The 17,069-nt window shown below is 42.0% G+C and overlaps 1 protein-coding gene across 1 annotated transcript; it reads right to left on the minus strand.

Moving 5' to 3' along the window:
• Positions 1 to 12,177: 12,177 nt before the first annotated feature.
• Positions 12,178 to 15,706, minus strand: LOC130604254 (uncharacterized). Its single transcript, XM_057418650.1, has 4 exons — positions 15,623 to 15,706; positions 15,297 to 15,417; positions 14,517 to 14,768; positions 12,178 to 12,481 (listed from the first exon to the last, which is right to left on the minus strand). Exons 1-4 carry the CDS (start codon positions 15,704 to 15,706, stop codon positions 12,312 to 12,314), a joined length of 627 nt encoding a protein of 208 aa, XP_057274633.1. The 3' UTR covers positions 12,178 to 12,311.
• Positions 15,707 to 17,069: the final 1,363 nt, after the last annotated feature.

Here is a 17,069-nt window from a genome sequence, read left to right on the forward strand (position 1 = left end):
CTGTAAGAGGGGATCTGGAAACTTCCCAAAGAGGAATGAAAATTAAAAGCCTTCATAATATTTACTTCATTTTTTAAATGACCAACAATTGTATTTCAAAACAACCCCCTGCAGGATTGCTGTCAAAACCTGCATAGGCCTGTGCACACTCTCAGGTGCAAAGGCAAAAGGAATTAAACAAAACACTCTCAATTGAAACTGTCAATGTGTCAAAATCTGGAAAAGATTACAGAGAAGTCTGAGCCACGGCTGCTATACTTTGCACTTCCTAATTTGACAGGACAAAAGGCAGGTTACAGACTTTTTCTAAAGATAGCCCCTTCCTGCTATTTTAGCACTCACCTGACCAGTTTGTTTCTTTCCTGTCACTACATTTCTCCACAATCAGAAGCTAAAAATAGAGCTTTTCATTGCTGTGGACTTGGGAAGACTGGTGCCAGACTCTGCTTGAACAGAAACTGGGGAAGCCCCAGGAGCCCATTAAAAACTTGACTGAAATTGTCAGGCTGAAGGCTGGGAAAGAGCCAACCTGCACAGCACAGGCACAGCTGCTCCCCTGGCAATCCAGTGCATTTGTTCCAACCACACCATGCTGCCAAGCCTCAGAATGTGTGCAGGCAGCACATTCAAAAGCACCAGAAACTGAACTGTGAAACACGCTAGTACTGGTGAACAAGCTCACTCAGAAACATGCCCTGATGTACCCAAGTACATTCTTGTAAAGTATGATTGTAAAGGTGCACATGGAATCTTTTTTTTTCACACAGAGCTATCCTGACTGAATGGGGCAGGTCTGTGAGGGCTTTCAGTTGTTTCAGAACTGTTTGCAGGATCTAAATAACTAGTTCCCTGCTCTTTTAATACGAAAAATGGGATATGGTTACTGTGGCAATTTCAATCCCTTTCTTCTGTGTACAAAATTAGATGGATTTTTCTTACTGCAACTCAACAGCATGCAAAGTGCATAAAGGCTCTTACAGAGCAGATGGATCTACAGGTATCAAAGGCTTACAAGAAAAGTCTTCCATTAACTCCTCATAAACCTCAGGAAGGTTAGTATAGTCACCACCTACATATTTCATCTGAAATAAACAAGTAGTTTCATATGGGGTAGGAGATTTTATAAACATAGCCAAGCTGCAGCAGAAGTTTGCAGTCAATATTACCTCATCACTTGCTTTTCATCTTTCCTCAGGCATTCCCAGAGTACACACAAATCGATGAATCTGGCCAGAGGTCCATTAGAGACCCTCCTCCTCATGGATGCAGCATGGCAGGAGGCATCACTACACATCCCTCTAGCTGTATCAGCCTAACCCACATCAGCCAGTACCGCGAGGAAGATTACAGAGAATCATGTCACCGGGAATCACATATCCTGTCAGACTGTCTTCCGGAAGGACAAATCTCTGCAGCTCTAAAGCAAACAGACTTAATGTAGCGAATACTTTCCCTCCATTAGTGATTTACACAGTCACAAATGTGCATGTTAAAACAGGTTTAAACCATAAGAAGCAGCTCTGCATTGGATAAAGAAGTTTTGATTGCATGCAGAAAATGTATGGTCCAAACAAGAGTCATCTTTGCACAATAACCCTAGAGGACGCACTGGGAAATGCCTAAACATACACTCTTTTGTGCTTGATATAAAGGGAACAATTCCTAACAACAGTAAGCAATGTCAGGAGCACCTGATCTTTGACCTTTGCTAAGCAGAGGTGCTGTCAGTGCAGGCCAGATGCCAGAACAAAATCCCTTAGTTTATTTCCTCAGTTTCACTGTATTGTTTTTATAACCTTGCTAACATCAGCATTGACTGAGCTCAGTGAGGAAACCTGCACAGGAATTGTCTAATAGGATCTCACCATGGGGCTTACGTCCATCCCTTCACATTACAAGTAGCAGGTTGGATTTTCCATCCTGCAACAATCAGCCAATGGTGGCAGCACCTGCAGCTTTAGTGGAAACAATATCCACATATCTTGACCATAAGAGTCATTCCTTCTTAACCTTTCTATTTACTAGTCAAGGCTGTACTTTACAGTAGAAGTATTCAGAAGTGCAAGACCAGTTTCAAGAACAAGCGAGCATAAGTCACTCATGCAAACACAACTGTGTGACTACACACTTAATAACATGCTGTAGTATCTGTTAGAGTTTCACCCACATTCGGTGGGTCGCTGAGAGTTGTACTTGTCCTCCCAGCCAAGGGATGGCCACCTCTGCCCTACAGTAGAGAGCTGAAGAACTGTGATTTAATGAGATTTCATTCAAAGATGTTATGAAAAGCATCTGGAACAGTTATATTTGCCAGCTTTAACAAATCCTCGTGGCAACAAGTTCCACCAACTAATGCATGCAAATTAAAAGCAGTTTCGAAAGTTCTATTTGATTATACTGAAAGAAGGGGAAAAAAATTGATTCTTCTTTGAAGTGAAATGTACTGCAGCCCTGGCACTAAGGAAGCTTTGGTAACCATAGGAACCTTGTAATGTTCATTATTGATTTTAATAGATATTTAATTTGGACAATCACAGACTGGCATTCAAGCCATTTTTTTCCAGCAGGCCCATATCCTCAATACATGAAACTAGTCATGTTTATTAGCAATGGCCTTTGAAGCACTCACAACATAGCTACCTTCCAAATGTAATTTTCAGATCTGCCTTGACAATTTGCTAAATGGGTTCTACTTCTGCTGTTACTGCCCTTGACAACTACTTTTTTCTTTTTTTAAATCAACCGAAGTGTTTGCAAATGTTCAGTTTTCAGAAGACAGAAGAGGCAATGTTCTGGGGGAACTAACTCCTAAGTTAAGAGTAGCTGAAACTGTGTCTCCCAAATGCTGCTCAATAGCCAAGTTATTTTAAAAGTATGTAGCTGCATGGATAGGTTAATGACTAAAGCTGGCTCTGAGCTACAGTAGAACATTAGATCAGAAAGAAATCCACCTGCAAAAGGCTTTCTGGAATTCACTGCTGAAGAGAAGACTGCTAAGCAAGAAAAGACATGCTACTAGTGAATTTGATGAGGCACTTCAGTAGCAGAATAAGTTTCCATGTCTAAGAATAACCTGCATTCCTCTCTTATATACTGCTGGCTGAAAGAGAGCTTGAAAACAAGCAACTATTTCAGAAATCCAGAACTTTCTCAAGATAATTAGGACAACTCTTACCCAGAAGAGACTCTCCAGTGAAAACACGTATCTCTGGCAGACCTTAAGTGTGTAATGATTTAAAACCCCCCAGTCAAAAATATCAGCAGTGAAAATATGAGGTCAGAAGGAATTTGGGATATGTCACATTCTTTGTTCTGGTCTATCAAGCTATGCCAACACTGTCATGATCTGTAGGATTTTGTCCTGGAGTATTCATTGTCTAGTAGAGCACTAGTCCATGCTACCCTGCTTGTTGGTGGGACCATGGAGCTGAGAGGTCAGGTACGTCATGTTCTCTCACTCAACATGGCATCACTAGACCACCCAAAGGACAAGTTAAGTCACATGCATATTACTCAACAGAAAAAGAAATAAAAGACACCATTTAACAGTGGTGCAGATGCCATATTTTGACAGATGCCATTCAGAGACCTCCTATAAAATTAGACACTTGCTACAGTATCAGTTCTGTGCCAGCAAATAGGCAACAAAAAGGATGAGAGAAAATACATACGAAAAAGATCACAAAATAAGAATCTGTAAACAGCAGCATTAAAAGAGTCAATGGCAGCGCTAACAAAAACAGAAGTCAGTCTAATGAAATCATTCCTACAGCAGCTGACAGCAAAGCACATTGATATACTTGTCATTTTACCAAAGCAACAAGAAGATAGTTAAAACCACTGGGCTGTTAAAAAAAAAAAAAAATCAGCCCTAAATGTCATCCTAGATGTAATGATAGACTCAAGGTAAAATAAATGCTAAATCCTCAATCAGATTGAATTTTTACAGCAAAGAATCTTATCTAGCCAGCCACAAGTGCCCATTCCTAGATTGCAGCCCCATGAAGAGATGCAATGAGATCCCTCTGGTGGGAACTTGGAATAGCCAGGAATAAAGAAACCTCCCTGTTATTATTAGAACATGGAGGATATTTGATAAGACATGGAGAAAACAGCTGTTCCTACATCATTAAAATAACATTGTACGGTCAAACAGAACCTGCATGGATTAACCATGGGAAGAAGTGCTAAAAATAAATATCCCTCTCACAGTATCATGTCTGTGGTAACATAGCAAGTACAGCAAAAAAGGATACAAGGCACTATAAACTAGAGAAGGGAAAGCTCTCAGCTCTATTAGGTGAGGCTCCAATTAAAGACGAGGGAATGAAGTCAACCTTGAAGCATGTTCCAGTTGTAAAACAGAGCACAGCTCCTGCACACTGTGTTCTCCCATATTGACCTATTTCAGCCTCTTCTTACACTCACTGTTTATACAATCTTCAAGTCATTACACAAGGTGGAAGCTGCCATAATAGAAAACAAATTTCTTTTTTTCTTTAGTTAGCATCCATTGTTGGTGCTACAGGTGAACTACTTCAACAGATAGAAACAAAACCTAAAAATTTAACCCCAGGCAGAAGCAGCCACTAGGTACAAAAAAAAGGCAAAAAAGGAAAAGAATACATCCAAAATGGGAAATTCAAGAAGAAAATGAAACACACACCATAGAGGCAAGCCCCGAAACCAGAAAAAACCTATTGTTAAGCCTTGAGGACTGAATTGTGGCAGAAGCAAGCACTAAAGCCTCAGCAAGATCCAATACCAAGGTAAGCTAAGAATAACTAAGCCAAATTTGAAAGGATATGTAACAAAAGAGGTTGCTTCCCAAGTACCTGGAGTCTCAATTATGGAGCAGTTAAGTCCATTAACAGCATAGTGAACTTAGCCCTTTTGTTTACAGGCAGTCAGGATCACAAAGGCTGGGTGTTACCTGTTTCCCCAGTCCTATCATACCAAACAGCCACACTGCTACACGCTGGCAAGATATCCACATTAACTCCCTTTTCAGAAGGAACTTCACTTGAAGTAAATGACAAAGACATGGCTGATTTAAGAAGTCGATACATCCTTTAACCAGTTACAGGGTGCAGAGGGATGGAAGGTGCCTTGCACAGCCTGTGTACCTGAGAAGGGCTTCCCTCTCACTGTCAGCATTAGGTTTGGTTTTAGGCAGTCACACCTTTGCACAACAGAAACCCTGCTGCACTTAATGGGATAGATGATAAAACTCCCTATTCTTTCATCTGAGAATTTACCACAATACATAATTAGAAGCACGATCATTAGCATTCAAAATTGCAGGCAGGAACCAGACACACAAAGTATTCCTATAGGGCTACAATGCACTTTATAGACCACATAAGAAAGCCTGTCCTTAAACCAAATCTCACGTCTGTCTGAAGAAGTTTGCCTTCTCTCCGTAAGACCAAATTAAATCCAATACACCTATTAACAGAAGTGCAGATAATAGAACTAAATGTAGTTCTTATCTAGTAGACGGGCAGTCTCTGCCCAAGAAACATTTATCCAAGTGGTTTTATCTATAACATCTGACAAATACCACTGAACAGACCAGACTTCTGGCAAACTACAAGCAGCAGAGTTAGAGGCCAAATCAATCAAGTATGAAAAACGCAGAAAAGCTGAAACTGAATGAAACAGAAGGTAAAAGCTGTTACAGACCGGGAAAATAATGGCCTGTTTAAAGAATACAGAACTGAAGGTACTGATAGGCAGTAACACTGAAGGCAGTGACACTGAGAACAAGAAGAGGTCTAAGTTTCTAGCAAACACAGTAGTGACAGCAGACAAAACAATGGTGGTTTCTGAACTAGCACTGTGGCTATTTACAGGCTCCACCTTTGTGCATTCATTTCAGCTTACCACTTGCCCTGCTGCAGTTTGTGATATCATGAACTAACCACAGCTGAAACAAAATTTGCAGTCTTCCCTTACATGTTCTTCTCCTGTCATAAGCAGAAAGCAGCAACTGAGATTCCTGAACCAGACCTGCACCCCCACATGGAGCTCCTCAGGCTTGCCATGGACAAGGGCTTGTTTCAGCAGATCAACAATGCATATACAACTTTGCACATCACCTCCTGTGCTTATACTTAATTATGAAACCTGTATTTTGAGCTCTACTTTTTTCTGTGAAGCAAGAGGTTACAAGATGTGTTAAACCAATATGGAAGAAGCATTTCTTCTGCCACAAGAATTCCTTGGCTGTATCCTGGAGGACAGAGGGTTAGGCTACATGACCAATGTGATCTATGACAAATACCCATTAACAGTTTAAAATAGCAGCTATATTAATTTCCCACACACACTCTTCCCCTTCTCCCCAGGGGAATTTTAAGAGGGGTTCTGAATTGCAATGCAATATCAGATTTTTTTTTATATGAAACCCAGTGTAAATGCAGTAATTACAGTAACTGGACTTACAGAAATCTTGCTGGCTTCAGCAGACAAATCCAATAGCTCCGCACAGCATAAAATCTAAACGTTCCTAGTTTTTGTCCTCTACAGACATTTTACTTCCACTAAATACGTTGTTATGGATCAGATGTGGTTCCTCAGTTTTCCAATATTGCCCACTTGCAGGTATATCAAAACTAGACCAAACACATAACCTGCTTCTCTCCTGACAAAAAGGATGCTTTTGGAGCAACTTGGTTCAGTCCCCAGTTCCCTACAGAGAATCCACATAAGACACCAGCAGCTCCTTCCAAATACCTCAATACAAATTGGCTTCAAAGAGCACTGGCTTTCAGGCTACCCAGGCTAGAAGTTAATTCAGATCCAGCACTGACCAAGGTCCCAGTCTGTCCCCACTCCTCCTAAACGTTACTAAGACAACCCCTAATACATTATTTTGATTTTCTGCCTATGCTTCTGTTGGCAGTATCAGCTGCTTCTCTGACTTTGCTGCTCCAATCCTACCATACTACTGTCACCACTGGGAAGACCCACTCAGATGAACTACTTTTTCCTACCCTCTGGAATTCCACTTACATAAAGGAAGGTTGTACTCTCTGCTGTAGAGTGCAGGTCCTGTTTAATCACACTGTCACACTTACCAATTTCCCCAGAAGCATTTGAGCATCTAACACTGGAGACGGAGTTACACAACTACCAGCCAACTGTAGCCAGCCAGTACTATATTATAACACTGCACATTCACTCACAAACCTATGTTTGTGTCTGGTCAAAGATTACAGATGAAATGATATGACTTTATCTGCAATGAAATAATTAAAACTCAACAAAATATTTTCTAGTATGTGTTAAGTAACTGAAGGAACTCCTCAGTGAGAACGTAAAAGCTCTGGAGTAGTTCTTGAGGTAGAGATAAAAACACTAAATAACCTGCTTACTGTCAGAACCCCAGTCCACAATACCTACACATTGATTAAAACTTCAAAGCAGCACTATGAGAACCAGGATTCTCTGGTACTCCACATCTCACAGACTGACACTCAATGTAAATTTTACCAGGAACCAATAGCTCAAAAAGGACTGAACAGAATTAACTGGCATTTCCCATTGACAGAAATAAAATAATATACTGAGACCTCAGGCTTATAAACAAATACATACAACTTGTGTACACAACTCAGTCTTAAATTACTGCAACATACAATGGAAAGATTTTCCAGGTCTAAATGCAGAAGTTGCAGGCAGATCAGAAAAGGTTTGATTAATTCAGGCCATAGAAAGAAGAGCTGCTGAATTATAAGAAGTTAGAAGACTTGAAGATGACTTGAATTGTAAGAAGAGTTAATTAAAAAATATCACCTTTCCTAGGCTGATTTCAGCTACGTGTCCTGACATTACCTATTGCCAATGGGGGATTAAAAAAAAACAACCTGCAAAGAAAGAGACACTGAGCCACACTCGTGTTTTTGCCTCTCTGTGAGAGTCAATAAAGTTATAATGAATGTAAAGAAAGCCCATTATATTCAGAACTAAAATCCACAGCAAGAATCACACACTGAAAATGAACTTCAGTTCAGAGATGACACAGGCATTGCATAAGGGGATACACAGGGATGGATCTTTTGCTTGAGTAGTGAGCTGCAAGAGTCCATACCAGCTGAGGAGCTATTCCAAATGCTTCAAGGAAGCTGTTTTCATCACTAAACCAGTTATTAGGGCTGTGTGCTCTGCAGCTTTTTTTTAGTAGGTTTCTTTTGCCAAGCCAGGAAGCTGCACTATGAGCAGCTGCTACTCCCAGGACTAGTAACTCCACCACAGTTTTATCCTCTAATGCTCAGATTTCCAATGTCTACATTTACATCACAGAACCACAGAGGGTAAGTATCACAAGTTCCTTTCCTGTGCCTACAGATTCTTACCCACTAGCTTCACAAAATGACCTTTGTTACAATGGGATTTATACTGGTGTCCTTGGAAGAAGCAGATGGGTCAGGATGAGATGCTGCCATCCACATTTTTCCCTTAGCCTGTGAAATTATCCAGAGAGTCCCCTGAACACCAGAGGCACTTTCTCAGCTTAAGAGCAAAAGCACACTAGTTACAAGATGGGAGAAAGTAAGTCAAGCAGTAGTGTCTTTAAAAGGCTCTGAAATGGGCTGGATTTTATGGTTCTGTAAGAGCAATAAACACTGTCTCAATCTGATGTATGAATTAAATGCTGAACCTTATCAACAGGAAATATGAACACATTTCCCTCAATTATTTCCTCTTGCAAATCATTCCCTATAGGTCTAAAAGGAAACAACAGATGCACCCAAACATTTTTTTATTATTATTTGCTGGCCTTTTCAAAGAAAATGCAAAAACTCCTTTGGGGTTTTGTTGGTTTCTAACACCTCACTATTTAGAAAAGATTTCTTGCTCAAGAGTATTTGCAGTACTTTATGAACAGGCTGTATGATCACCTCTACCTGTAAAACAGAGCAGTGAGAAGAAAAGTAAGGGCAGCTTCAGAGTTGTACCCACACCAAGTCATTGTTTTATAGAATCATAGAATAGTTAGGGCCGGAAAGGACCTTAAGATCATCCAGTTCCAACCCCCCTGCCATGGGCAGGGACACCTCACACTAAACCATGTCACCCAAGGCTCTGTCCAACCTGGCCTTGAACACTTCCAGGGATGGAGCATTCACAGCCTCCCTGGGCACCCTATTCCAGTGCCTCACCACCCTTACAGTAAAGAACTTCTTCCTTATATCCAATCTAAACTTCCCCTGTTTAAGTTTTAACCCACTACCCCTTGTCCTATCACTACAGTGACACACTACTATGCCACAATACTAAGCCTCCCCTCAAAATATAAACCCAGCAAGCACATTAACATGCAGTAAAGCCTTCTATCCTTTGAAGGCTGTCTTGTACTGTAGGTACAGAAGGGCAAAATCCTGTTAGAGATGTATATGCATTTAAACTGAGGAATCTCTAACACCTCTGATAAATTTCCCAACCGATTTATACATTGCTAATGTGTTTCTTGTATGTGTAAGATATCTATCATCTTGGTCCTGTAACAGAACTCTCTTCCTCCAATAATTTGAGAAGGCCGAAGGGCTGACACTCTTGGCTTGAATTGCTGGCTCATGTGTTACCTTCTGTTGGGTTTAACTGCAACGTGTTCTTGCCGAGAATGGCGTGCTTGGGTCAACACAAAACAAGCTCAATGCAAGACTCACAATGAAATTTGAAACACACTGTAGTGCAGAAACACTGGAATCCGTGAGCTTGGTTTCAAATCCTTCCAGGGAAATGCTGTCTGAGAAGCGTGCATATGGTTTTCTAATCCCACTGAAGTTCGACAGTATTCAGATCAAGCTTAACATTAAGCCCCTTCTCTAACAAGCAGGGCCAGGACCAAGGAAGTTACATTTGCCAACACATCCTCAGGGATTGCAATGCATCTCTGCTGTAAAATCCTTGTGGGTTTTTAACAAAGCTGGTGGGGGTGGTGTCAGTTTTAACCTTAAAGGGAAACTGAAAACAAACCTTTGAAGTTTACAATCATGTAAAATACAAACAGCTCAGGGAGCAGCCATTCCAGACAATTTCTCCTCTAATAACACCACAGTGGAGATAGACAAGGCTAATTGCAATTGCAATTACAGGCTGAGAAAACAAACTTCATTTATAGAGTGCAACAAAATGGTGTGAAGATTTCGGTACTGATGGAATTTTGGAACCACACAGGAAGAAAATAATCCTGATTGATGTTATAAAGACTTTTTTGGTTATCCTTTTAAAACAATTCCTAAAAAGGCAGGTTTGCTTCCACAGAATCCTTTTAGTTTCATCTTTATTAAATACAGTGGGACATCTCCCACAAGCACAGTAAGAAAAACATACTAAGCCTGAAGACAAGTGATGTTCTTTCTCAGCCATGGGAGAAATTTTTCAGTCCAGTAAGTATAACTGCAGAGTGAAATAAAAAAAATGAGAAACTAATCAGGGCCATGAATCAGTATCACCGGGGAACAACACAGCTATGCAGAACACGAATCTAAACTGCTATTAACATTAGAAATCCAGCCCGGGGATCTCACACTTGCTGATGAAACTGAGCGCCAGACGAGAAGATGCTGAGCGGGGTAGACAATTTTCTGCTGCCCTCTGCAGGGTAGCGTTAGGCATTGACATCTGCAGCTGGAGCCCAGAAGGCTCAGAAAGCAACCCGTGCTTTTCCAGAGGAACTTCTAGAATTTACTGGCGTGTTGTTACTTCAACAGTAATCCATGCTCCATCTATATTTATTAATATTGCATTTATAAATGCAAATCAACAATTTTACTCTAGTTGACGAGTCTATTATAGTCATGTTCATAGTTTGTTTTTCCAGATAGAGAAAAGAAGCCACTACATACCCAAACCTGATAAACTGGGCACAGCCAATTCTCACTTCTATTCCAGGGTCAAGTGCATGTTTTAACTAATGCAAGACTCGAAGAGCTGCACTCTCTGAGAGCCAGTAGCCCACAAAACACATAAACATTTCCTGCAACCTCTACACCAGGCTTCCACTCTTTGTTAGGTACTAAAACATAACCAGAAACCGCAAGATACCAGAAGACTCTTCCAAGATCTTGCCCTCATCTGCTCTCTAGGAAAAGATTAAACAAGTATCACTGTCATTCACTTGCCCCTTCCAAACAGATGTGTAAATTATTTTGGACTCATACACTGGTAAATATTAACTCCTGACCTGAGACTAAACAAACATGGGTGCTGTGCTCCAGCATCAGTCTGTGTCAAAGCCATCAAGAAGTTCTTGAGAGAGAAGTGAGTAATGAAACATGACCATTAGCTGAACATTACTGTTACTCAGGTGACCAGCCACTCAATCCACTTTCATATTTCATTTGAGAATGTTTCTTTTAACACCAGAGCAAAGGCAGAAAGGATATAGATCTAGTCCCAGCTATTGTCTTAGAGACTTTATGGACACATCTTGTGCTCCCATCTCTTCATTCAAACAAAACAAATATACTGGCAGTATCAGGAACCTTAATGCACTACTGCTTGCAGGACAAAGATTACATACTGGAAGACACTACGTAAGTGTAGGTATTTTCTTTTTCATTACATGTCTAATATCACATGAGAAGTTTATAAAGACAACTGTAAGACTGGATAATACCCCCATATAAAGAAGGTCTGATGTGGAGAAATCTTTGCTGGGAGACAGTCTCAAGCACCCAGCATTTCTACTGGATGCAGCAGTCCCTACCATTTGTCCACACATGTATCACGTATATGTCACTCCTTTATACTGGAATACATAAAAATAAACCCAACTCAGTCTGTATTTGTTATGGTTTGTTTTGTTAACACCAGCTGTAGATAGGGAATCACAAACTGCAACACAGAAACACAACAGAGAAACTGCAATGAGGAAAAGGTTTTAAAGCCATCAGCCATCCAAACCATCTGACAGCATCAAATGGAAAAAAGTTACATAGACACACAGGGATCAGTATGTCAAAATTAACAAAGACTGGCAGAGAAACTGAAGATTTTAAGTTAAGTGCTTCCTCTCAAGAAATTAATTAGCAACAACACAGATACATATATATAACAAACAAAAGTCCAGAAATGCACTGACTCCTTACAGCTAGCACCCACACTCTCATTTCCAGAGGTCAAGTGTGGTCAATTTATAAACAGCTCAGACGCAGTCTAAGCAAAACTTCAGAGATGGCGAGTTCATTTCTGGCCTTATGCAGAACTCTGCAAGCAAGCCAAAGGAACTTGACATGACTCAATCAGTGAAGAACATAATCCAACTCAGAAGCCAAACTTAGTTCTGATCACGGACAACCTCATTCATCAGCATCATCAAACTGGCCAGTCTCAGTCATTCTAAATGGTGGCGTAAAAGCAAGAGAAGCTGCATGGTGACAGCCTGGGATGTAAACCGAATCCTCTTGCCATGAGTACGAGGCCAAAGGATTATTTTCCTGAAAGCTTCCACAGTGGAAATCGCCAGCATCTAAAGAAGATCAAAGAAAAGATTTAAAGCATGGGAGATAATGAAGAGAACTGGTGATGTAGTACAGCAGATTATTTTGCAGGCCTACAGCACCTTGCAGTAAACCATTTCAATTTGATCTGCCAGCACTCATGAATTAGACCTACAAACAAAGCGAACAGCTGAATTTGGCAATATCTTCATTTTAAGGAAAACTCTTTCCACAGAGACAGTTTTCCCAAAAGCTCAGTGTTATACCTGGTTTCAAAACATCCAACACAGCTCTTACAGTGCATGCAGTTCTACATTTTCTCCAGGAATAAAAGGCTCACAAAATAACTACTTTTATTTACCCTCCTCCCTCCTGCTGTCTCCATCACCACATCCCTATTAGGAGCCCTCCAAACCCTTTAAGAACTGGGTCACTAGACAGCATGGAAGAGTGGGGTTCTGTAAAAGCTAACTGTGAATAACATTTCCACTCTGCTAGAATTAAGCCAAATAACCAACTTAGCACAAAAATAGGGTAAAGTCCTTCAACAGAAGCAAATGATTTCCAGCCAGCAGACACTGAAAAGGACTGAGCAAATGAAGAGCCCCAAGTGTGGGGCAGCAGAGGCCCAAGCACAGTAAATCCATGTGCCCACCTTCCAGCAGCACTGTCAAACAAGCCATCAAAGAAAACAGTTTTTAAAAGCTTGTAAAAACCCATGAAATGGCCAACCAAGGACAGTTTCATTTGTGGCAGTTAACAGCTCAGGCACTTGTACTCATTAGCCCTCACGAGCACCTGAATCCCATCATCACAGCTGCCTTAGTTTGTGACAATTTGAGAGCACAAGCTACAGGCAGGGATGAGTTAGTTAAATAAAGGGAAGTAAGAGAACTTGTGATAATTGCAGTAAAAAAAAACAAAAAACCAACAAAAAACCCAAAAATTCCATAAATTTGAGCAGATGAAAGATTACAAGGAAAGGCCAGGATGGAAGAGAGGGAAACATCTGAAAAAGAAATAGTCTTTTTCTCAGATTATCCAGAAAAACTACTGCTGTTTCCATTCTAAAATCAGAATGATTTTAAAGGAAGGCTGCAAAAACTTTCCCATTTCCTTCTGTTATCAAACAATGGAACTTGAACACAACAGCCATTTATGGACTTAAAATAAACCGAGAATTGATAGTTCCTGAGTAAAGAAAAGAGTGTTTGTATTAATCACAAAAGATACACATTAATGAGAAGAAAATGGAAATGGTACTATTCTGCACCAACAAACTCACAGCGGGTTATCAGCCACTGCTGGCTAAACTCCATTCACTTGCTCTATCCTGAAACACAGCTTGGCAAATGAAAGATTGAGACATCCAGTTCAACATGAGTCACCATAAAACAGTTCACAAATGGAAGGATTAATACAGCCCTAAAGATACGGATGAAACTGCTTCCATCCAATGCCACCTTTGTGCACGGGACTGATCACAGGCACAACCACTTAAGAGGATCAAGCTTCAAGAAACAGTAAAAGCAAACAAACACCCTAAAAAACTCCCCAAGCCTACAGCAAAAGCAACAAGGAGCCAAACTCAAGAGACTAAGTACTTGTACTGCTCCCCCCCAAAGAAATCCATGCTGCAGAGGTGCGTTACGGTGTAGAGTCTGGATGGAATATCTTCAAGGAAGAATTCCTTTTACACAAAAAAAAAAAAAAAAAGATTCCTCCATGCACCCTTCTCTTTTGCTTCAGAATAACAAAGATATACTACTGAGACCTAGCTTCTCCAGAGAAGCTCAATACACATATATAATTAATTCTTCTTCACATTCCACTAAGAATTCAACCACTTAAGCAAGAGTTTCAAGCTAATTTCACAACACTGCCTTTAAATCCTGTATTTGACACCAAAATTATGCATTACAAATCCATGAGGCCAACAAGAAGAAAGGTTGCTTGCCAAAATAGAACATATGGTGCTATTTAAACCATTCTCCCGCAAAGAGCCTTCCGCTGATCACATACTATTGAAAACTCAAAATGAAGCACCAGTAAATTTGTACTTACCATAAGGATTACAATCCTCCAGCTCTTTATCCCAGTCTTCCACCTCGTGCACAGCAGCAGTTTGCAGCTCTGGATAGGTTACAGCCATGGACATACTGGACCCTTCTCCATCCAAGTCTTCCAGGTCAGAATGTGTATGACCAATGCGAGCAGGAGAGCCGTCGGTATCACTTTCATTGTGAGAGGTGTCAGAGAATTCACCTTCTTCAGACTCACGATCAAGAACACCTGGAATACTCTTCAGCAAATGTTCTAAAACCAACAGAAAAAGCAATTAAACAGGAACAATTAAATGCTTAGCATGTAGTAATTCAGACAGGTATATAAATGCACTTTTTGACTAATGTAATATAGGCAGTTTCTTACATATGGAATATCATCACAGTGCTGCTCGGGAACACTGGACGTACTGCATCAACAGTAGCCTAAGTCAGGATTTTCCACAGACTCTTGTTGAAATATAACTCTTTAAAATAGGGCAAAGGAACCAGCAGCCTTGTTTCACCACCTTCACCTTCTGGCAGTTAAAACAAAAACACAGCTCTGGTTTTGGTTTGGATTTTGTGGTTGTCTTGGGTTTTGGTTGTGGGTTTATTTGTAATATATACAAAGTTTTTTTGGCAGTATTAATCATTCTTACACCTAGGCATACATCGATTATTTACATGCAAATTATTTAGTGCAGTAACTGAAGAGGCATTTCCCATGCATCACCAAGAAGCTTCACACATGCTCTTTTAGGTGTATTTCCTCAAGCACAGTATAAGTTTAATTACCCACCTGCTTTGTTTTGCCCTGTTATTTTAGGCTTATCTTTTCTGGGCTTCCAGGTTATGGTTTCTCTCTCATTTAGCAGTCCTTCCTCCTCAAAGCTTTCAGACTCAATGGCACCAGCCATCACCTACAACACAGTTGAAAGGAATCCAGTAGCACCTTTTATTCCTCCCAGGCTCGTGAACTTCTACAGCATTTAAATGTTTCCGAGCCCTTGAGCCTTGCTGTTTGTTCCCCTGATGAATCAGAGGGTTTAAACCGGGTTTTAAAAGGCTTTCCATTCAGAAAGCAAACCCGCAGAAGGATGGCTCAACGCTGCTGCCATCACTTACCCCAAGCGCAGCCTCCTCCCTCACAGCCACGACCGCGCTGCCATTTTGGGAGCGGGTCCCAAATCTGACCCAAAATGCACCCATCTGCCAACAGCAGCACGCTGTGTAAGTTACAAAGGTAATAATACACAAGGAGTGGAATGGGTACAACCACCAAAGACTACGAATCCCACCTTACGGGAGCCAATGTGCCAAGGAGACGGGACAGAGACCGATCCTCCCGCAGCCTCCTGAGGGGCTAAAAATGGCGCCCGCGCAGCTGGAGAACACAAGGTAAGACCTCTCCGGTCCCCTGAGGGGGAGGCAGGGAAAGGTGCGTTATCCCCACCGCAGCAAAGGCGGACTCGCTGGAGGACAGCCCCTGCCGAGGCCGGACCCGCCGCCAGGAGGGACGTGACAGGGATCCCCGCCGCGAAACAACGGGAGAGCACCGCGGACGTCGAGAAGCCCACACCGGCGACTCCGGCTGCCCGCCCGGGTCTTGCGAAGGAAGCCAGCCCGCCCCGCCCCGCCCCGCTCCCCCCCGCCCGGCACCGGCCGAGCCGGCGGCGCCCGTCGGTCCCATCAGCAGCTTCAGGCCGCGGCCGCCGACAGCGGATGGCTGCGCCTCGACACCGGCTGACCGAGCCTTCGAGGGCGGCTGGAAATGAGGCGCCGCGGGAGCCCCATCCCGTCAGGGTCGGTGTGCAGCGCTACGGCCTCCCGCGCCCCGCTCCTGTGCAGCTCGGACACACGGTGCAGAACTGCATTGCTACTGGAGACGGTGTGCAGCGAGGAAAAGCCTGACCAGAGGGCAAAACAACCGGAGAAAAAAGGCGGAGGAATACTCAGGAGCTGTAAGAAAGCGGCTTCGCTCTCACAAAGGTGTGGGTAAAACATCGATGCTTCTGCAGGCTCCGTGCTTTTTAATCTTGGCAAAAGATAACCCCCTCCTGCAAGCCTCATGCGCAGAGAAAGCACCGGCGGTGGGTACTGCACCAACGGGCCTCAGCCAGACATGCCCTTAAGAACAGTCATAGCTCAACGAGGGTACTGCAGGTAGTGGAGTGGCAAAGCTCCTAAGGAACCAGCCCATGTCAAGAGTCCGCTTTCAGAAGTGGTGGTTATCAGCTTTGTTGGATTTCAAACAAAAAAACACCACCCAACCAGAAAAAATTCCTCCAAACCCACATTTTGCACTTAAAATTGTTGTGCAACTGAAGAAGGAAGACAAGTGGTTCAAGGGAAGGAATAATAAAGGACAGACAGGATATAAAAGCAGTGATTACTGGGGAAGGAGTTGGGGAAAGTAGGATACCAGACACAAGGCATCTGAGAAGTAGTAGAGAGATAGAAGATGGCCTTTTGAAAAGATGATTACAGATGACTTCAAGGCTCAGAAACACCGCTGTGATTTTAGAGATCACTTCTCGAGTGTTCCACTTCCCATTATTCAACTAAGTAAGAT

The sequence above is a fragment of the Pezoporus wallicus genome, unplaced genomic scaffold (genome assembly GCF_028554395.1).
Source record: "Pezoporus wallicus isolate ANWC-B61680 ecotype Strahan unplaced genomic scaffold, APGP_CSIRO_Pwel_v1 contig_3710, whole genome shotgun sequence".
Classification (NCBI taxonomy): Eukaryota; Metazoa; Chordata; class Aves; order Psittaciformes; family Psittacidae; genus Pezoporus; species Pezoporus wallicus.

Bases quoted from the DNA above. Each gene is read 5' to 3' on its own strand.
- LOC130604254 (XM_057418650.1), bottom strand. From the start codon at position 15,706: ATGGGTGCATTTTGGGTCAGATTTGGGACCCGCTCCCAAAATGGCAGC. The intron at 14,769-15,296 runs GTGGGTAATTAA...TGTTGGTTTTAG, and splicing joins AACAGGGCAAAACAAAGCAG to AACATTTGCTGAAGAGTATT. The intron at 12,482-14,516 runs GTAAGTACAAAT...GATCTTCTTTAG, and splicing joins GGAGGATTGTAATCCTTATG to ATGCTGGCGATTTCCACTGT.